The sequence below is a fragment of the Ranitomeya imitator genome, chromosome 6 (genome assembly GCF_032444005.1).
Source record: "Ranitomeya imitator isolate aRanImi1 chromosome 6, aRanImi1.pri, whole genome shotgun sequence".
Taxonomy (NCBI): Eukaryota; Metazoa; Chordata; class Amphibia; order Anura; family Dendrobatidae; genus Ranitomeya; species Ranitomeya imitator.
Window position 1 is genome coordinate 412,928,077 of NC_091287.1, and position 21,809 is coordinate 412,949,885.

Below are 21,809 nucleotides of genomic sequence, written 5' to 3' on the forward strand. Positions count from 1 at the left end.
TCACGCAAAGAGTTTCCTCTCCTGCATTAGATTCTGTGTGAATCCAGGAACAGATCTCCAACAAATAAATGTAAATGCGTAACATAAATGAATGGCCTGACATTGTCAAATGCTTACTCGTAGTTTTCCATTAGGGCTCACGATCCAACTACTTGGAGCATTTTGTTGTAGATTTTACAGTGGGGAAAAAAGTATTTAGTTAGCAAACAATTGTGCGAGTTCCACTTAAAAAGATGAAAGAGGCCTGTAATTGACATCATAGGTAGACAACAACTACGAGATTCAAAATGAGAAAACAAATCCAGAAAATCACCTTGTTTGATTTGGCAAAATCTATTTTGCAAAATATGGTGGAAAATAAATATTTGGTCACCTAAAAACATGCAAGATTTCTGGCTCTCACAGATCTGTAAGTTCTTCTTTAAGAGGCTCCTCTGTCCTCCCCTCATTACCTGTATTAATGGCACCTGTTTGAACAGTATAAAAGAATCTTGTCCACAACCTCAAACAGTCACACTCTAAACTCCACTATAGTGAAAACCAAAGAGCTGTCGAAGGACATCAGAAACAAAATTGTAGCCTTGTACCAGGCTGGGAAGACTGAATCTGCAATAGGCAAGCAGCTTGGTGTAATGAAATCAACTGTGGGAGCAATAATAAGAAAATGGAAGACATACAAGACCACTCATAATCTCCCTCGATCTGAGACTCCATGCAATATCTCACCCCATGGGATCAAAATTTTCACAAGAACGGTGAGCAAAAATCCCTGAACCACATGAATAACCTGCATAGAGCAGGGACCACTGTAACAAAGGCTACCATCAGTAACACGCCAGGGACTCAGATCCTGCAGTGCCAGACATGTCCCCCTCCTTAAACCAGTACATGTCTGGGCCCATCTGAAGTTTGCTAGAGAGCATTTGGATTATCCATAAGAGTATTGGGAGAAAGTCATATGGTCTGATGAAACCAAAGTAGAACTGTTTGGTAGAAACAAAACTCGTCGTGTTTTGAGGAGACAGAATGCTGAGTTGCATCCAAAGAACACCATACCTACTGTGAAGCATGGTGGTGGCAACATCATGCTTTGGGCCTTTTCTCTGTAAAGGGACAAGGAAGACTGATACCTGTACATAAAATAATGAATGGGACCATGTATCGTGAAATTTTGAGTGCAAACCTCCTTCCATCAGCAAGGACATTGAAGATGAAATGGGGATGGGTCTTTCAGCATGATAATGATCCCAAGGACACCTCCAGGGCAACAAAGGAGTGGCTTTATAAGAAGCATATGAAAGTCCTGGAGTGGCCTAGCCAGTCTCCAGATCTCAACCCCATAGCAAAACTTTGGAGGGAGTTGAAAGTCCGTATTGCCCAGCAACAGGCCCAAAACATCACTTCTCTAGAAGAGATCTGCATGGAGGAATGGGCCAACATACCACCAACAGTGTGTTCCAACCTTGTGAAGACTTACAGAAAACGTTTGACCAGTCATTGCTAACAAAGGATATATAACAAAATATTGAGATGAACTTTTGTTAATGACCAAATACTTATTTTCCACCATGATTTGCCAAATAAATATTGCCAAATCAGACAAGGTGATTTTCTGGATTTGTTTTCTCATTTTGACTCTCATAGTTGTGGTCTACCTATTATGTCAATTACAGGCCTCTCTCATCTCTTTAAGTGAGAGAACTTGCACAATTTGTCGCTGACTAAATACTTTTTTCCCCACTGTGTTAATTCTTTTTAATGCATATCTAATAATGTTTTGATGGTATAGTTTTAAATGACATGGTCATTTTATATATTTTAATACCAATTGGAAACTTCTGTCTTTTTTTCTAAATCAGGTGTTGGTGACTAAATATCTTATTCCATAGATTCTCATTGCTTACATCAACAACATTTCAATATCTGAAAACAATAAGTTATGACTTTCTCATTCATCGCCATTAATATATTTATTTTATCGTGTTAATGCTTATTGTTATTCTAGCTCACAGTCCACGCAATCACAATTTCTGGAGAAGAGGTAGAGAAGCCACTACAGCTACGTGTGAGGATTCTGGATATCAATGATAATCCTCCAATGTTTCATCAAAGTGTTTTTGCAGGCTCTGTGGAAGAAAATAGCAAAGCAAGTAAGTGAAAGACGTTCTAAAATGATTGGGTTTCAAGAGGACCTTTCACCAGTTTTAGCAAGTTAAATTAGCCACATCATTGAATTGTGGTCGAAGAGCTGAGTAAAATGTAGCTTTTATTTTATAATTTCCCATCTCTATTAGCTATTAGATATTAGCTTGCAAAGCTTAGGTTATAATTTATAATAAGCTCAACTGGGTATTACTAGAGATTCTTCTTTGGGGGCATATACTTTTTCCCCTGCATGACTTTGACCAATCATGCACTGGGAAAAAAGAATACACCCCCAGAAGAGCAGAAGAACATGCTTCCCCTGTGAGATGAAATGATAGACAGCCCTGTTCTCTACAGCTATCATGTAGAGCAGGTGAAAGCTGGCTGTCATTACAAACACCTTCAGCTTTCATCTCATGCATTTTAGTGTGGGGGAGGGGCAGTACAGCAGACATGAGTGTCATTACAAACATTTCCAGATACATCTTAAGGTTTTTTGAGAGTGGAATCAGGAAAAGTATACAACAATAACAATTGGTGTGGTGCAGGCCAACAGTTGATAGGTACCTTCTCCAACAGTGCAAGGTAACTAGTGCCCACAATAGCATACAGTGGGAATGGTGATAAATTCAGGGGATCGGTAATGAAAGATTTTCTCCTGATCCACTGAAGAGACACCAGCTGGGTTCAGTTGCACTGAATATGTGCAGTATTGTTGGTTCAGTTGTTAGATGAATTATGCACTTACTCTTTAACATCATCCCAACCGTATGCCATTGTGGGCAACAGTTACCACTGTCGCACCAGTACAGCTAATCAAGAGAAGTGTTAGCGATAAAGACAGGAATGGCACCTTTCTCATTGTGCTGTTGCCCTCGTTCAGTGGTCTGGTTGAGGCTTACGTCCGAAGCCCCACAATTGGGTTTCAGGAGTATGCGTCAACAGTGGCAATGACTATGATGGTGCCGTCAAAGTAAAGGGGCTCTGTCATGCTACATTTTCAGGTGTGTACAGTTTACCGGTGGCAGAACCTCAAACGCAGTCTACTATGTCTGACTGTACGCCTCCAGTAGAAGTATAAGCCCAAAAATGATGCATGACAGAGCACATGTTGAATCAGTCGACAATGACCTCATCAGTGCATACGCCAAAAACCCATTTTGCAGGGGAGGAGGGGTCTGACGCAAGCCCTGAGGGAACCACTGAATGTGGACAACAATGCAGTGTGAAAGTACCCTAAGAGGTGATCTCTCTTGTGGCTGATAGAATGGGATGTACACATCGTTTTGCCCCAGCTGTACAGGTAAGCAAAGGAAGTGCTTTCTGGATTATCTAGCAATCTAGGAAAGGCCTACACAAAGCTGCATATTTGGGAAGCCCAAAAAGGTTCTGCCGGAAACAAGCAAATATTGCTTGTGAGCCAAGGCCTAGAGGAATCACTCAGGATGCAACTGTCCAAGTATGTGTGTGGGAGGAACAAAGAGTGGGAAAGGGCCTCAACCAAAGTGTCAAAGTGTGTGTGTAGTAGTACAGCCAAAAATCTGGTATATGAGTAGGACTCATGTGAAAAACAGGAGTGAGAGAACAGTCAGAATGAGAAAAGTTCAACATTGCATTTCTGCCATTGCAAGCTCAAGCACACCAGTATAGACAGTTAAAAGAGAGAAACTCTGCACATAGTTGGGGAAGTTTTATTACACCTGTACCATAAGAAATTGGTCAGAATCCTGTTGATTTGGAGTATTGTCTGGGAGCCCTGGCTGTGCATACTGAGGTCTGTCTACAGATGGAGCAGAGACATCTAGTCTCCCTCCTTGCATATAATTAGCCGAGCATCTGATCCATATTAATGTAATTTGTTGGTTGTCTGACACTTACAAAAGTGATGCATTGATGAAAACACAGCAGACTCAAACAGGAAATTCTCACCCAAAATGACCCCAGATATTTCAATCACTCTTCAAAGAGAAATAAAGCTCATACATTCATCTTGATTTTTAAATTTGTGTATTTTAGATACTCCAGTGATGAAAATCTTTGCCACTGATGCAGATGAACCAAATACCATCAATTCCCAAATTGCTTATAGAATAATATCACAGAATCCTAGTGAATCTTCCATGTTTATTATGAATCAATATACTGGCCAAGTCTTCACCATGGCTAATCTGGACAGAGAGGTATGTTTTAGAATTCTTAGATTAAAGGAAATTAATATTAAAAATGAATAAGTAAACAGGATATACCTTGCCCCCAAATGTATTTCCATCTAGTAGAATTTCTTCATGCTCCTGTAAGAAATGCAAGATTATGAGAAGAAAATGTTCACATCTCTGTGACACATATATACTGTAGATTCTAAAAAATGACCTTTAATAATTATTTCTTTATTTCAATTTGAAACATTTAGGATGAACCAAGAGGTGGTGATTATTGCTGGGGTGTTGTTACGTTTTGGTGCATTTGCTCTATTTAGTGATCCTGACTCAACTCAATATAAAAACCCTAATGCTTTCTATGAGTAAATACCATACATGTATATCTGCAATGTAAATTTCGTGTAGAACTTATTCAGGCTTTATTTTGTTGGTTTTTTTTTAGTTGGTAAGTGGCTACAGCCTTGTAATTAGCGCCTCAGACTTGAATGGAGGTCCTGGAGGACTGTCTGGACAATGTGGTGCTGACATCAAAGTCTTAGATGTGAATGACAACTTCCCTATGCTTGAGCAAGATTCAGTGAGTACACAGCACTATTTTATTAATGGAACATGTAAATGCCATGTTAAAATTAGAAGGCAATATAGTCAACACGAAGAAAATAAAATCATCATCTATACTTTCAAAGAACCTATTCAAATTGTATTAAATTGCAATTGCATATGTACATTAATCAAGAATTACTATATTCCAAGATGCACTCCCAAAGTGTGGTATTTCATTAAATGATTCCTTATACCCTGAATCATTATGTGATTCAGCTTGAAAGTAGATTAAAGGGTTGTCTCTAAAAAAAATCAGATTGCATCTCCAGTGTCCTAGAACGTCTTTGTTTACTGGTCCTGCAATTATGACGTGACCTCACACAGTTCCATTAATGGAAAAATAAAAAAATGTACGGGTCTTTGACAATGGTGACACAATCTAATTTCCTACTTTACAAGGATGAGAATTTGTTAAAAGACTATCATAATAAAAAGCCATATATGTATATTATCATACTTATATTGACCAGGAGAATCACGTTCCAAGGTAATATGTACTGCTCAAAGAGCACCAAACACTCACAATGGTGGTGTGCCAATGGCTTGTTGAAGGTTCCTGGCACCGCTATTCTAGTGCTCCTGTGGCTGGGCTCATGGGAGATTGTTAAATTCACTAAATTCTACTGTACATAAGTATTACAGTATGTAGTGTAAGTAGTCTAAAAAAGGTAAAAAGTCAAACTGTTAACCCACTTAAAATAAAGAAATTATGATTTAAAAAAAAGCTTTCACACAGGTCCATCAACAGAAAAATAAAAGTTACAAGAATTAGAAAACAGTGATATAAACCAACATATTTTTTTTTACAAATTTCAGAAATGTTTAACCACTAGAACAGGGGTCCCCAACTCCAGGCCTCGAGGGCCGCCAACAGTGCAGGTTTTCAGGATTTCTTTAGTATTGCATCGGTGGTAATGTGATCATCTGCACAGGTGATGATTCCAACCCCTGTGCAATACTAAGGAAATCCTGAAAACCTGCACTGTTGGCGGCCCTCGAGGCCTGGAGTTGGGGACCACTGCACTAGAATAACAAAAAATACAAGTTGACCTGAAGAATCATATTGCCAGGTCATTTTTTACCACCCTCTAAAAGTCGAGAGATAGATAACTAGATAGATAGAGTTCTGATCTTGTAACAGTTAGTATCCTAAAATATAAAAGAAAATTGCAATTTCCACAAGATATATATTATTTACTGTTAAGGTAAATAATATATAATTATATATTGTACCCACCGTAATGCTGCAGCCATGGGGTCCATGGAGAATGGGAGTCCAGTCCTGGGTGATCTTATTCCCTCTAGTACTACATGACAAGAACCCGTGCAGGACTCACCTCCCATAACGAGAGCTGCGTTGTTAGCCAGCAACAAGGTTAGAAATTGGTCTATATTTTATGATAAAGCATTGAGATGGATATAACAAAAATTAATATTAAACCAAGCAAAACATAGCATCACAACAGAAGCGCTGTTGTATTTTTGCAAACAGGGGCTAGAGCAAACAATATTGATGTAGTTAGTGGAAACAAATACCCCATGTAAAACTCTGGAGAATAGTTTCTGCTGTGTATCTTTAGATAAGAAACCAATTATGTAAATCAGATTTATACAGTATCCATTGAACATTTCTTTTTGTCTTTTCATTTTTCAGTACTCTGTTCAAATCAAGGAAAATATGGTTGGTTTTTCAGACCTAAGGATGAAAGTTTTTGATTTGGATGAAATGTTCTCTGATAATTGGATAGCAATGTTCGAAATAATATCAGGCAATGAAGGAGGATGGTTCGCTATTGAAACAGATGCTCAGACAAACGAAGGTGTCTTAAAAGTAGTCAAGGTAAATGTTCTGTATACATATACTGTATATAGTGATATAAAATGTTTGCATTGGTTAGGAGCACCTCAGGTGACATCACTTTAGGCATTAAAGTATAACTATGAACTTCCTCATAGTGACATGTCAAAAAACTCTTTGAAGATGTGAACAAAGCAGTGCCCAATTCATCAAAGCTTTCATACTGAAAATCATGAGTAAAAGTTCGGATAAGTCACAAAAACTAGGTGCAACTCAGAGTTGGAAGGAGACAGTAGGTGAAGGTAGTACCTGTTGAAATGGCAGTGTAGGGCCAGTATGGTTATTGTAGTGTAGGTCGGAAAATTATCTCAGGTTGCTTTGAAGTTAGGGAAAAGTTCAACTGGTTTGGTCGCAGAGCATGGGGGATGAACTCAAGACTGTTGTGTGAAGTATGGACAGGAGGAACAAAAACAATGTTTTCTGGGGAGCGGAGAATTTGCATAGATTAGTAAAATTAAAAAACACCTGTCAATAAAGGGGCAGACTTGACCTCTATATTTCTCTCCTTTTTCATTTCTAAAATAGAAGTATTACCATCTCTTGGCACTAAAAAACAGCATTAGTTAAATAATTTGAAATTATAATTACCTATGGTGCCGATGACACACGTGAATTTTCATTCTAGGGTTTAAACACTTTGCACTTAAAATATTAACAAAAATATGTCATACATATATACAATATTTGGCAATTTTTCTTATTCCAGATTTTGTTTCCATCTTTTGTGTCTGGCAGGCACTGGATTATGAAGCAATGCAGTCCGCCAGTCTAGCAATCCTTGTTACCAACCGGGCAGCTTTCCACTATTCAGTCATGTCTCAGTACCAAGCAAAAGTGTCCAGCATAAATGTTCAAGTACAAAATGTGATGGAAGGACCTGCCTTTGTTCCCGCCAACCGTTTTGTAACGATTCCAGCAGGATTATCAAAAGAAGCCTTATTACAATTTGTATTAGCCAAAATGGTAGCTGTGGATTTAGACACCGGAGGACCAGCCACAAATGTTGTGTAAGTTACAATTTTCATTATAAGTATTAAAGGGATTGGCCTCTTCATGCTTATTATGACAAATGTGTTGGAGACATTATTTATTGGGGGCATTATTTTGCTTACAGCTCCTTTTCCTTTACATACAGTCTTTAGTACAGTCTTCCACCCAGACTGTACAGCTCTCCTTTCCACAACATGCAGAGTGCCACAAAATCACAACCTAACACCTTTATTATCTTATTATAAATTGGCAGGTTTTGGAATAGACAAATATTATTGTAAGAGAATGTAGAAAGTCACTTGCTTGGGACCTCTCAGAGAGTGATACAGAGAGAGTCTATATCTTTGGAGAAGTCAATTTACTATGGACAGTTTCCTTAAATTTGACAAATTTACTCCGTAGCATTGTTAATACTGTTCCATCTCAATAGGTATTCATTAGACAAAGAATCAAGCAAATGGTTTATAATAGATTCCACAACTGGTGAAATCAAGATGACTTATCAAATGATTGAAACTGTTGCAAAGGATAACAGTGGAAATAGTCCAAACTTCACTGCTACAATCTTTGCTGAAAACACTGGTAAGGCTATATCTGCTTTTCATTACTATCACTGGTATTTAGAAAAGCACACATCATCACTTGTTTTCCTTTCCTGTTTATTTTTGTGCAGACGATCCCACCTTAGTATCCACCGGTACTGTTGCAGTAGGAATGAATAATCCAAACCCAACTCAAGCTTGTCCTGTGGTTACACAAGAACCCCGAGTGGCATGTTTGGATAGGAAGGAAGTTGTTATTAGAGCAGTACAAGACCCATTGAATGCCCCTTTAAAGATAACTGTTGCTCAAAATTCTGATTGGAATGTCCTACCACTTAACGGTAACTATTATTAAGTATCACAAGTAATAAAGTGTAAAAAGACTACATCTTGTCTTCTCTGTATTCTTCATGATCTTGCTTGATACTGATTTTAGATGTCATCCTTTGTTAAAGGAAACCCGTCTCCTCATTCATTCTGCCCGAACAATGGGCAGCATGAATCAGAAACTCGTATTGCAGTTGTGTATTTTTTTTTACTCTGAAATGCTATGTGTGTGCCTCGGAGTAGTCATCCGAGACGCATAGTCCCTGACTGGCTTTTTAAAGCATGTTTTTTTGTAAATGCAGCATTTCAGGGAAAATATTCCAGCTGCAATAACAGAGAGAGTGTCTGATTAATGCTGTCCATTGTACAGGTAGACAGGATCCCTTAAAAAATATTTTTGACGTTAAGGAGGATATGTGATAAATAGAAAGATAAATACATAGATGGATATGTCAACTGTTATACATTTGTATCTTAATTATTTCATCAAAGGGGTTATCCTGGTCTTTTTTTAATATGGGCCTAAAAAGTAACAGAGCAGTCATCGACCACTCTTTCCATTGACAGAGCAGCTCTTCCTCTTCCATACTGCTCTGTTGATGGGGCTTGACTGCAGTTAATAAGGCAGAGAGGAAGAGATGCTCTGTCTCCGTGATGTCGGCGATAACCGCTGAATTGACAGCAGGAGTGGTCTGTGACCGCTCTGTGCAGGCAGAGATCAACAACAGGCAGGTAGGTAGCAACTACCTAATAGGCCCATAGTAAAACAAAAATAAAGGTCATGCATAAACCTATTAAATATATAAATATTAATCTAATACCCTTTATAGTAACCTAACAATATTTATATCTATACTATCTATACAGATTTATATATGTAAAAAAATGATTTAATTTTTTCCAATTTCAGACACAGCAGTGATTTTGGTTGGAGGATCATCTGTTGGAGCTCGCAATTATTCTGTACTAGTATACGTTACGGACAAAAATAATCTGTCTTGTCCAAACCCATTTCCTATTGTTATACAAGCCTGTGAATGTACTGCTGCTAGAACTTGTGATGCTTCAAAACTGTCAGGCAAGAATGTGTCCCTTGGTCCCGCAGCAATTGGCCTCATGGTTCTGGGATTTCTAGCTCTTCTGTGTAAGTAACCAGTCCTTAACCCACCACTAGTTATTTCGGAAGATAACTCATTAGTCGATAGGATGTGGGAATAATGAGAAACCAACAGCAATGTAGTATTTTGCATCGCAGTGCATTGAACGGTCAGTGTTCTCAGGTTAAGGACATTGACTTCAATGAGGCCATCTGGCCTTCTTTTGAAATTGTCTGCCCTCTTGAAGCGGACACAAGTGCTTTCAACCACACTTTTGTTCCCACCTCAAGAAGACAGACACTTTCCGAAACAGCAACCAGACAGAGCACAAAGTGATTCATTAAAATCAATAGCTGTATCTGGGCTTCAGACGAGGCCACTGATGTGTGGAAAAACGAAATATGAATATAGCCTAAAGAGGTAAACTGTTGGGATTAGAGCTTGCTTCAGTAGTGACAGTTGTAGTAGGACATCAGCTCCATGACACAACCAGCACATACAGTGCAAGGAGTGCATCGATGACATATATATACGTAACATGTCACTAAGGGCGTAATCAGTCTTTACAGAAGAGTCTGAATTTCCTTAAATCCAAAAGGTTTCTGTATCATTCCTAGTCTGGAGAAATCAGAGTACATCTATAATTGTCCCATAGAGCCTTGTTAATTACACTAGAAAACATGGCAAATGAATTAATGCGGTTGCACCATTTTTTGCAATAGTTACTATATCTCTTAATGTTTAATTGAATTTTTACGAGACACCATGGCTAGACTGTTGCCATGCTTTGCTTCAATTAATTTATGAAATGAAAAATTAAATGATTCCCAAAATCTGCAAGGCAATTGCCTCCATGTATATAAAAGATATGAATCTACAACAGAATACAAAGCAAAAGAACATGCTCAAAAATTATTCATCAACAATTAGACTACCTTATGTCTAAACCGTATGCTGTTTTTGTACTTTCTATTAAAATTCCCAAATATAATGTTTTAATGGCTAACTGAAAAGATGGTAACAAATTGCAAGCTTTCCAGACTACTCAGGTCTCTTCATCAGGCAAAGACTAAAACAAATTCTGAAGAATCACATATTTATGTACAGTGCAATGCTACTCTGGGAAATACAATATGCAAATTGCCTCTTCTGAGAAAAAGAGGACTTAAACTCTATAGCGCCACCTGTTGTTAAATAGTTGATTGTGACTTGTAGGATCGCTACTTCCAACAGGTGGCGCTATAGAGTTTAAGTCCTCTTTTTCTCAGAAGAGGCAATTTGCATATTGTATTTCCCAGAGGAGCATTGCACGGCGAATAAGCTTCCTTACCTTGACAAGCCAGAGATGGTATGTCACTCTCCATAAGGAGAAACGATACCCCTTAGACCCCAGTCTAGAGCCTCTCACCTAGCCAAATTAGTTCTCATGATTCACACTGACGAGGGCCAACAGCCTGAAACACCGTGTCTGCAAATTGAGATACTAATTTGGCTTTTATCCTAAGTCATATTGCACAACTCGCTAAAGAGTTGATTGTGACTTGTAGGATCGCTACTTCCAACAGGTGGCGCTATAGAGTTTAAGTCCTCTTTTTCTCAGAAGAGGCAATTTGCATATATTTATGCACAACAAAGCACAGAGAAAAAAAAGGGGGGGGACCATGGATAAGACAGGTGACATGAAGCAGAATTACCATGAGTGATAAACAGTTATGTTCATAAATATTGGGCCAGCTCTTAGATAAGGATTGTTTTATTGTCCTCTGATTAGGGTCTCTGTTGTGATGACCCCTCATAGTCTGAGGGGCAAGTTCCTTAGTTGATGTAAAAAGACATAAATCCGTGTGACACATTCATTCCTGCATTAAGACTGTCAAAGGTCGTCATCAGTTTATATTCCCAGACTCTTCTGTCTCTCTGAGATTTGAAGCTACCTTTCAACACAAGTAATTTCATGTCCATAATGTTATGATTTGGGAGACAAAAATGTATTGCCACAGGTAACATAGTAACATAGTAAGGCCGAAAAAAGACATTTGTCCATCCAGTTCAGCCTATATTCCATCATAATAAATCCCCAGATCTACGTCCTTCTACAGAACCTAATTGTATGATACAATATTGTTCTGCTCCAGGAAGACATCCAGGCCTCTCTTGAACCCCTCGACTGAGTTCGCCATCACCACCTCCTCAGGCAAGCAATTCCAGATTCTCACTGCCCTAACAGTAAAGAATCCTCTTCTATGTTGGTGTAAAAACCTTCTTTCCTCCAGACGCAATGAATGCCCCCTTGTGCCCGTCACCTTCCTTGGTATAAACAGATCCTCAGCGAGATATTTGTATTGTCCCCTTATATACTTATACATGGTTATTAGATCGCCCCTCAGTCATCTTTTTTCTAGACTAAATAATCCTAATTTCGCTAATCTATCTGGGTATTGTAGTTCTCCCATCCCCTTTATTAATTTTGTTGCCCTCCTTTGTACTCTCTCTAGTTCCATTATATCCTTCCTGAGCACCGGTGCCCAAAACTGGACACAGTACTCCATGTGTGGTCTAACTAGGGATTTGTACAGAGGCAGTATAATGCTCTCATCATGTGTATCCAGACCTCTTTTAATGCACCCCATGATCCTGTTTGCCTTGGCAGCTGCTGCCTGGCACTGGCTGCTCCAGGTAAGTTTATCATTAACTAGGATCCCCAAGTCCTTCTCCCTGTCAGATTTACCCAGTGGTTTCCCATTCAGTGTGTAATGGTGATATTGATTGCTTCTTCCCATGTGTATAACCTTACATTTATCATTGTTAAACCTCATCTGCCACCTTTCAGCCCAAGTTTCCAACTTATCCAGATCCATCTGTAGCAGAATAGTATCTTCTCTTGTATTAACTGCTTTACATAGTTTTGTATCATCTGCAAATATCGATATTTTACTGTGTAAACCTTCTACCAGATCATTAATGAATATGTTGAAGAGAACAGGTCCCAATACTGACCCCTGCGGTACCCCACTGGTCACAGCGACCCAGTTAGAGACTATACCATTTATAACCACCCTCTGCTTTCTATCACTAAGCCAGTTACTAACCCATTTACACACATTTTCCCCCAGACCAAGCATTCTCATTCTTTTTTCTCTTATTGTGTGGCAGTGAGAATTCATTCTTGTTCTAAGCTTTTGCCCTGTTTCTCCCCCACATACAGACCCCCAGTTGGACATTTAGTGCAAATAATTAGGTACACCACATTAGAAGTGACGCAGCTGAAAGTACCTGGTATCTTGTAGTCCTGATGTGAATTGGGGATCTTTATCTTGTTCGTGGTCAAGATATGTGATTCTTCAGAATTTGTTTTAGTCTTTGCCTGATGAAGAGACCTGTGTAGTCTCGAAAGCTTGCAATTTGTTACCATCTTTTCAGTTAGCCATTAAAAGGTATCAACCACTGAGGACTCTCAATTCTAAATATTTTTCTATCTACTGGCTAACACGGTACCAAGATATATATCTTTCCTGTATCAAATATAATATGTCAGTTTGAAAAATCCCTTTAACATTATCCATTGGTAATATACACATTTCTTACTTGTTTCTGAACAGTGGCACTGCTCCTATTACCACTGTGTGTTTGTGGATCTGCTGCTGCGACTAAATTTATTCCAATTGCCGCTGGGTATGATGGAGCTGTTCATGCATGGGGAACAGAAGGTGCCAAGCCTGAGGATGTGGTCAGTTTCTCTTCTCATTAATATTAATTGTGTTATAATTAGTAAATTACCATTTTATTTTTTTCTTAGGAAATATACAAAAGACAGTAAGATTTATATAACTGATAATAGTCACATGAATTATATATAAATTAAAATTTCACAACAAATTTGTGATCATATGAAAAAGCTCCTCTTTTTATTAAAATAAAAAAGGAAATGATTTTTATAAATATAAAATATAACTGGAACCAAAAGTCAAGAAGATTATACTTATGCAGGCATCATTGTGAGGAATATAAGAAAAAATTCCTGAACATGAATATTAAAAGGTGAATGCACACGAATGTGAGACCAGAAAAGTGCGCAAGTGCAAAATATAAATAAATATAATGTAAATATAATGTGCCTCATAGGGTGCATAAAGTGCAAAAAAGAGTCAATGAAGAAAACAAGTATGACACCACACATAAGGTACATAGAGTACAACCATCGGCAGCAGTGATGTAAAACAATTTGTCACTGAAGCAATAGAAAAATGTTCTCTGGTATCATGAGACATGATTCATTATCTGGCCGTCTGTTGTGAATTCTGTTGTCAAGCTCCTTCCTGTGGTCATGAATGGTACTTCGGCTGGTTCTGTCCATGGACCTCCTCTGGTGGCAGTGGGTGTTTCTGAGTTTCCTTCCACAGGTGACGAGGCTGATTCGTTAGCGGGCTGCTCTATTTAACTCCACTTGTATCTCTGTCCCATGCCAGCTGTCAATGTTGTACTATGGTCTAGTTCGCTCCTGGATCGTTCTGGTTTCCCGTTATTCCAGCAGAAGCTAAGTTTCGTCTTGCTTTTTTCTTGTTTGCTATTTTTTCTGTCCAGATGGCTATTGTGTATATTGCCTTGCTTGCTGGAAGCTCTGGGACGCAGTGTGGCGCCGCCGCACCGTGAGTCGGTGCGGTTGGTTTTTTTTTCCTGCACACTCTGCGTGGCTTTTGTAGGTTTTTGTGCTGACCGCAAAGTAACCTTTCCTATCCTCTGTCTGTTCAGTCAGTCAGGCCTCTCTTTGCTAAATCTATTTCATCTCTGTGTTTGTCAGTTTCATCTTAACTCACAGTCAATATATGTGGGGGGCTGCCTTTTCCTTTGGGGAATTTCTCTGAGGCAAGGTAGGCTTTATTTTCCTTTCTTTAGGGCTAGCTAGTTCTTAGGCTGTGAAGAGTTGCATAGGGAGTGCTAGGAGCAATCCACGGCTATTTCTAGTGTGTGTGATAGGATTAGGGATTGCGGTCAGCAGAGTTCCCACTTCCCAGAGCTTGTCCTGTGTTTTGGTAGCTATCAGATCTTTCCGGGTGCTCTTAACCACCAGGTCCATTATTGTCCTAACCACCAGGTCATAACAGTACAGCTGGCCCAAAGTATTAATGCATCTCAATAGAGGGATAAGAGAAGTTCTGAGACCATTTTTTTTTCTTTGCACTGTGTTTTGTCTCTCTTTTCCCCTTTACCTCTGGGTGGTTCAGGACACAGGTGTAGACATGGACATTCAAGGTCTGTCCTCTTTGATGGATAATCTCACTATAAGTGTACAAAAAGTTCAAGATTTTGTGGTTCAGAATCCGATGTCAGAGCCTAGGATTCCAATTCCTGATTTGTTTTTTGGTGATAGATCTAAGTTCTTGAATTTCAAAAATAATTGTAAATTGTTTCTTGTCTTGAAACCTCGCTCCTCAGGTGATCCTGTTCAACAAGTAAGGATCATTATTTCTTTGTTACGTGGCGACCCTCAAGACTGGGCTTTTTCCCTTGCGCCAGGAGATCCGGCATTGCGTGATGTTGATGCGTTTTTCCTGGCGCTTGGATTGCTTTATGACGAACCTAATTCAGTGGATCAGGCAGAGAAAATCTTGCTGGCTCTGTGGCACGGTCAAGATGAAGCGGAGATATATTGTCAGAAGTTTAGAAAGTGGTCTGTGCTCACCCAGTGGAGTGAATGTGCTCTGGCAGCAATCTTCAGAAAGGGTCTCTCTGAAGCCCTTAAGGATGTCATGGTGGGATTTCCCATGCCTGCTGGTCTGAATGAGTCTATGTCTTTGGCCATTCAGATCGATCGACGCTTGCATGAGCGTAAAGCTGTGCACCATTTGGCGGTACTATCTGAGCATGGGCCTGAGCCTATGCAATGTGATAGGACTTAGACCAGAGCTGAACGGCAAAACACAGACGTCGGAATGGGCTGTGTTTTTACTGTGGTGATTCCACTCATGCTATCTCCAATTGTCCTAAGCGCACCATTGGTACGGTACAGTCTAAATTTCTATTGTCCGTTACTCTGATTTGCTCTTTGTCATCCTATTCTGTTATGGCATTTGTGGATTCAGGCGCTGCCCTGAATTTGATGGACTTGGAGTATGCTAGGCTCTGTGGTTTTTTCTTGGAGCCCTTGCAGTATCCTATTCCATTGAGAGGAATTGATGCTACACCTTTGGCCAAGAATAAGCCTCAGTACTGGACCCAAATGACCATGTGCATGGCTCCTGCACATCAGGAGGATATCCGCTTTTTGGTGTTGCATAATCTGCATGATGTGGTCGTTTTGGGGTTACCATGGCTACAGGTTCATAATCCAGTATTGGACTGGAAATCTATGTCTGTGTCCAGCTGGGGTTGCCAGGGGGTACATGGTGATGTTCCATTTTTGTCTATTTCATCCTCCACTCCTTCTGAAGTTCCGGAGTTTTTGTCGGATTATCGGGATGTATTTGATGAGCCCAAAGCCAGTGCCCTGCCTCCTCATAGGGATTGCGACTGTGCAATCAATTTGATTCCTGGTAGTAAGTTTCCTAAGGGCCGATTGTTCAATTTATCTGTGCCAGAACACGCCGCTATGCGGAGTTATATAAAGGAATCCTTGGAGAAAGGCCATATTCGCCCGTCATCATCACCGTTAGGAGCAGGGTTCTTTTTTGTGGCCAAGAACGATGGTTCTTTGAGACCTTGTATTGATTACCGCCTTCTTAATAAAATTACAGTCAAATTTCAGTATCCTTTGCCGTTGCTGTCTGATTTGTTTGCTCGTATTAAAGGGGCTAGTTGGTTCACCAAGATAGACCTTCGAGGGGCGTATAATCTTGTGCGTATTAAACGGGGCGATGAATGGGAAACAGCATTTAATACGCCCGAGGGCCATTTTGAGTACCTGGTTATGCCATTCGGGCTTTCTAATGCTCCATCTGTGTTTCAGTCCTTTATGCATGACATCTTCCGAGAGTACCTGGATAAATTCCTGATTGTGTATTTGGATGATATTTTGGTCTTTTCGGATGATTGGGAGTCTCATGTGAAGCAGGTCAGAATGGTGTTCCAGGTCCTTCGTGCGAATTCCTTGTTTGTGAAGGGGTCAAAGTGTCTCTTTGGAGTTCAGAAGGTTTCATTTTTGTGGTTCATTTTTTCCCCTTCTACTATGGAGATAGACCCTGTTAAAGTCCAGGCCATTTACGATTGGACTCAGCCGACATCTGTGAAGAGCCTGCAAAGGTTCCTGGGCTTTGCTAATTTTTATTGTCGCTTCATCGCTAATTTTTCTAGTGTTGCTAAACCGTTGACTGATTTGACCAAGAAGGGTGCTGATGTGGTCAATTGGTCTTCTGCGGCTGTGGAGGCTTTTCAGGAATTGAAGCGTCATTTTTCTTCTGCCCCTGTGTTGTGCCAGCCAGATGTTTTGCTCCTGTTTCAGGTTGAGGTTGATGCTTCTGAGATTGGAGCAGGGGCTGTTTTGTCGCAAAGAAGTTCTGATGGCTCGGTGATGAAGCCATGTGCTTTCTTTTCTAGAAAGTTTTCGCCTGCTGAGCGCAATTATGATGTTGGTAATCGAGAGTTGTTGGCCATGAAGTGGGCATTCGAGGAGTGGCGTCATTGGCTTGAGGGAGCCAAGCATCGCGTGGTGGTCTTGACAGATCACAAGAATTTGACTTATCTTGAGTCTGCCAAAAGGTTGAATCCGAGACAGGCTCGATGGTCATTATTTTTCTCCCGTTTTGATTTTGTGGTTTCGTACCTTCCGGGCTCTAAGAATGTGAAGGCTGATGCCCTGTCAAGGAGTTTTGTGCCTGACTCTCCGGGTGTTCCTGAGCCGGCAGGTATTCTCAAAGAGGGGGTAATTTTGTCTGCCATCTCCCCTGATTTGCGGCGGGTGCTGCAAAAATTTCAGGCTGATAGACCTGACCGTTGCCCAGCGGAGAAACTGTTTGTCCCTGATAAATGGACTAGTAGAGTTATCTCTGAGGTTCATTGTTCGGTGTTGGCTGGGCATCCTGAGATCTTTGGTACCAGAGATTTGGTGGCTAGATCCTTTTGGTGGCCGTCTTTGTCACGGGATGTGCGTTCTTTTGTGCAGTCCTGTGGGACTTGTGCTCGGGCTAAGCCCTGCTGTTCTCGTGCCAGTGGGTTGCTTTTGCCCTTGCCGGTCCCGAAGAGGCCCTGGACGCATATTTCTATGGATTTTATTTCAGATCTCCCCCTCTCTCAAAAGATGTCGGTCATTTGGGTGGTCTGTGATCGCTTTTCTAAGATGGTCCATTTGGTACCCTTGTTTAAATTGCCTTCCTCCTCTGATTTGGGGCCATTGTTTTTCCAGCATGTGGTTCGTTTACATGGTATTCCGGAGAACATCGTTTCGGACAGAGGTTCCCAGTTTGTTTCGAGGTTTTGGCGATCCTTTTGTGCTAGGATGGGCATTGATTTGTCTTTTTCCTCGGCTTTCCATCCTCAGACAAATGGCCAAACCGAACGAACTAATCAGACTTTGGAAACATATCTGAGATGCTTTGTTTCTGCTGATCAGGATGATTGGGTGTCCTTTTTGCCGTTGGCTGAGTTCGCCCTTAATAATCGGGCCAGCTTGGCTACTTTGGTTTCGCCGTTTTTCTGCAATTCTGGTTTCCATCCTCGTTTCTCTTCAGGGCAGGTTGAGTCTTCAGACTGTCCTGGTGTAGATACTGTAGTGGATAGGTTGCAGCAGATTTGGACTCATGTGGTGGACAATTTGACATTGTCCCAGGAGAAGGCTCAATGTTTCGCTAACCGCCGGCGGTGTGTGGGTCCCCGACTTCGTGTTGGGGATTTGGTTTGGTTGTCATCTCGTTATGTTCCTATGAAGGTTTCCTCTCCTAAGTTTAAGCCTCGTTTCATTGGTCCGTATAAGATTTCTGAGGTTATCAATCCTGTGTCATTTCGTTTGGCCCTTCCAGCTTCTTTTGCCATCCATAATGTGTTCCATAGGTCGTTATTGCGGAGATACGTGGCGCCTGTGGTTCCATCCGTTGATCCTCCTGCCCCGGTGTTGGTTGAGGGGGAGTTGGAGTATGTGGTGGAGAAGATTTTGGATTCTCGTATTTCGAGACGGAAGCTCCAGTACCTGGTCAAGTGGAAGGGTTATGGTCAGGAAGATAATTCCTGGGTTTTTGCCTCTGATGTTCATGCTGCCGATCTGGTTCGTGCCTTTCATTTGGCTCATCCTGGTCGGCCTGGGGGCTCTGGTGAGGGTTCGGTGACCCCTCCTCAAGGGGGGGGGTACTGTTGTGAATTCTGTTGTCAAGCTCCCTCCTGTGGTCATGAATGGTACTTCGGCTGGTTCTGTCCATGGACCTCCTCTGGTGGCTGTGGGTGTTTCTGAGTTTCCTTCCACAGGTGACGAGGCTGATTCGTTAGCGGGCTGCTCTATTTAACTCCACTTGTATCTCTGTCCCATGCCAGCTGTCAATGTTGTACTATGGTCTAGTTCGCTCCTGGATCATTCTGGTTGCCTGTTCTCTCCAGCAGAAGCTAAGTTTCGTCTTGCTTTTTTCTTGTTTGCTATTTTTTCTGTCCAGCTGGCTATTGTGTATATTGCCTTGCTTGCTGGAAGTTCTGGGACGCAGTGTGGCGCTGCCGCACCGTGAGTCGGTGCTGTTGTTTTTTTTTTCCTGCACACTCCGCGTGGCTTTTGTAGGTTTTTGTGCTGACCGCAAAGTAACCTTTCCTATCCTCTGTCTGTTCAGTCAGTCGGGCCTCTCTTTGCCAAATCTATTTCATCTCTGTGTTTGTCAGTTTCATCTTAACTCACAGTCAATATATGTGTGGGGCTGCCTTTTTCTTTGGGGAATTTATCTGAGGCAAGGTAGGCTTTATTTTCCTTTCTTTAGGGCTAGCTAGTTCTTAGGCTGTGAAGAGTTGCATAGGGAGCGCTAGGAGCAATCCACGGCTATTTCTAGTGTGTGTGATAGGATTAGGGATTGCGGTCAGCAGAGTTCCCACTTCCCAGAGCTTGTCCTGTGTTTTGGTAGCTATCAGGTCTTTCCGGGTGCTCTTAACCACCAGGTCCATTATTGTCCTAACCACCAGGTCATAACAGCCGTCCAAGGCACAAATCTTAGTTTAGCGGATGCCAAAAGAGAGCTATCTACTTTTTTAAGATTTCGACTAGGTACCATATATTTCCAGTGATGAGTATTAGTAAAGAAGCACGCTCATTAAGTTTCCTATCCATTAAATGTGTGTACATATGCATGTAATGTAGTATGAGTGTATTAATATACTCACCTACCACTGCTCCCTCCAGTGTCAAGCACCATTCTGCTCCTCTTCTCAGTGATGTCGCCGCTCTTGAGACTGCCCAGGTCATACTGTGCTGCATGACCCCGCTGTTGACTTTTACCATTTAAGCCTATGGCGCTTCAGAACAAGGCTTCATATACTCACATTGTAAAAGAGATTTCCAGTTCATGTATAAAGCAGAGTGAGCGATAGTCAGAATTGAAGTCACGGCACTTAGAAGAGGAGGAGTCTGGTGCTGAACACCAGAAAAAGCAGCGGTAGGCAAGTATATTAACCCCTTAGCGACCGCCGATACGCCTTTTAACGGCGGCCGCTAAGGGTACTTAAACCACAGCGCCGTTAATTAACGGCGCTGTGGAAAAAGTTAATAGCGCCCCCCAGAATCGGATTTGCTCCGGGGTCTCGGCTGCCGGGGATAGCTGAGACCCCAGAGAACATGATTCGGGGGGGTTTTAACCCACCCCGCATTTGCGATCGCCGGTAATTAACCGTTTACCGGCGATTGCAAAAAAAAAAAAAAACGCGATCTCTTTTTAATTTCTCTGTCCTCCGATGTGATCGCGCAGTGCGCCCGCCATCTGTCTCCATCTGCCGGCCGGCAGGAGAACGGCAGTTGGGGCTAAAATTAAGGTTAGGGGTAGGGTTAGGGCTAGGGTTAGGGTTAGGGGTAGGGTTAGGGTTAGGGGTAGGGTTAGGGGTAGGGTTAGGGTTAGGGGTAGGGTTAGGGTTAGGGGTAGGGGTAGGGCTAGGGTTAGGGCTAGGGTTAAGGTTAGGGCTAGGGCTAGGGCTAGGGTTAGGGCTAGGGTTAGGGCTAGGGTTGGGGCTAAATTTAGGGTTAGGGTTGGGGCTAAATTTAGGGTTAGGGTTGGGGCTAAATTTAGGGTTAGGCTTCTTTCACACTTACGTCGGTACGGGGCCGTCGCAATGTGTCAGCCCGACATACCGACGCACGTTGTGAAAATTGTGCACAACGTGGGCAGCAGCTGTAGTTTTTCAACGCATCCGCTGCCCAATCTATGTCCTGGGGAGGAGGGGGCGGAGTTACGGCCACGCATGCGCGGTCAGAAATGGCAGATGCGACGTACAAAAAAACGTTTCATTGAACGTTTTTTTGTGTCGACGGTCCGCCAAAACACAACTGATCCAGTGCACGACGGACGCGACGTGTGGCCATTTGTCACGATCCGTCGGCAATACAAGTCTATGGGCAAAAAACGCATCCTGCGGGCACATTTGCAGGATCCGTTTCTTGTCCAAAACGATGGATTGCGACGGAATGCAAAAACAACGCAAGTGTGAAAGTAGCCTTAGGGCTAGGGTTAGGGTTGGGGCTAAAGTTAGGGCTAGGGTTGGGGCTAAAGTTAGGGTTAGAGCTGGGATTAGGGTTAGGGTTTGGATTAGGGTTGGTATTAGGGTTAGGGTTGGCATTAGGGTTACGCTTGGGATTAGGGTTAGGTTTGGGATTAGGGTTAAGGTTAGGGTTGTGATTAGGGGTGTATTGGGATTAGGGTTAGGTTTGAGGTTAGGGTTGAGATTAGGATTAGGGGTGTGTTGGATTTAGGGTTTTGATTAGGGTTATGGTTAGGGTTGACATTAGGGTTGTTTTGGGGTAAGGGTTGTGATTATGGTTGGGGTTAATGATTAGGATTATGGATCAGGTTGGGATTAGGGTTAGGGGTGTGTTGGGGTTAGGGTTGGAGCTAGAATTGGGGGGTTTCCACTGTTTAGGTACATCAGGGGGTCTCCAAACACGACAGCCAATTTTGCGCTCAAAAAGTCAAATGGTGCTCCCTCC

At 41.6% G+C, this 21,809-nt stretch overlaps 1 protein-coding gene across 1 annotated transcript in view; it reads left to right on the forward strand.

Annotated features, from left to right (window-relative positions):
- LOC138643406 (uncharacterized) overlaps positions 1 to 21,809 on the forward strand; it is a 186,971-nt gene that overhangs the window by 39,456 nt on the left and 125,706 nt on the right. Inside the window, exons 5-13 of the mRNA XM_069732320.1 lie at positions 2,006 to 2,150; positions 4,162 to 4,325; positions 4,747 to 4,881; positions 6,562 to 6,747; positions 7,501 to 7,772; positions 8,186 to 8,337; positions 8,429 to 8,638; positions 9,535 to 9,768; positions 13,321 to 13,448. Of these exons, the coding sequence (XP_069588421.1) occupies positions 2,006 to 2,150; positions 4,162 to 4,325; positions 4,747 to 4,881; positions 6,562 to 6,747; positions 7,501 to 7,772; positions 8,186 to 8,337; positions 8,429 to 8,638; positions 9,535 to 9,768; positions 13,321 to 13,448 (1,626 nt within the window). The remainder of the gene's footprint in view (positions 1 to 2,005; positions 2,151 to 4,161; positions 4,326 to 4,746; positions 4,882 to 6,561; positions 6,748 to 7,500; positions 7,773 to 8,185; positions 8,338 to 8,428; positions 8,639 to 9,534; positions 9,769 to 13,320; positions 13,449 to 21,809) is intronic.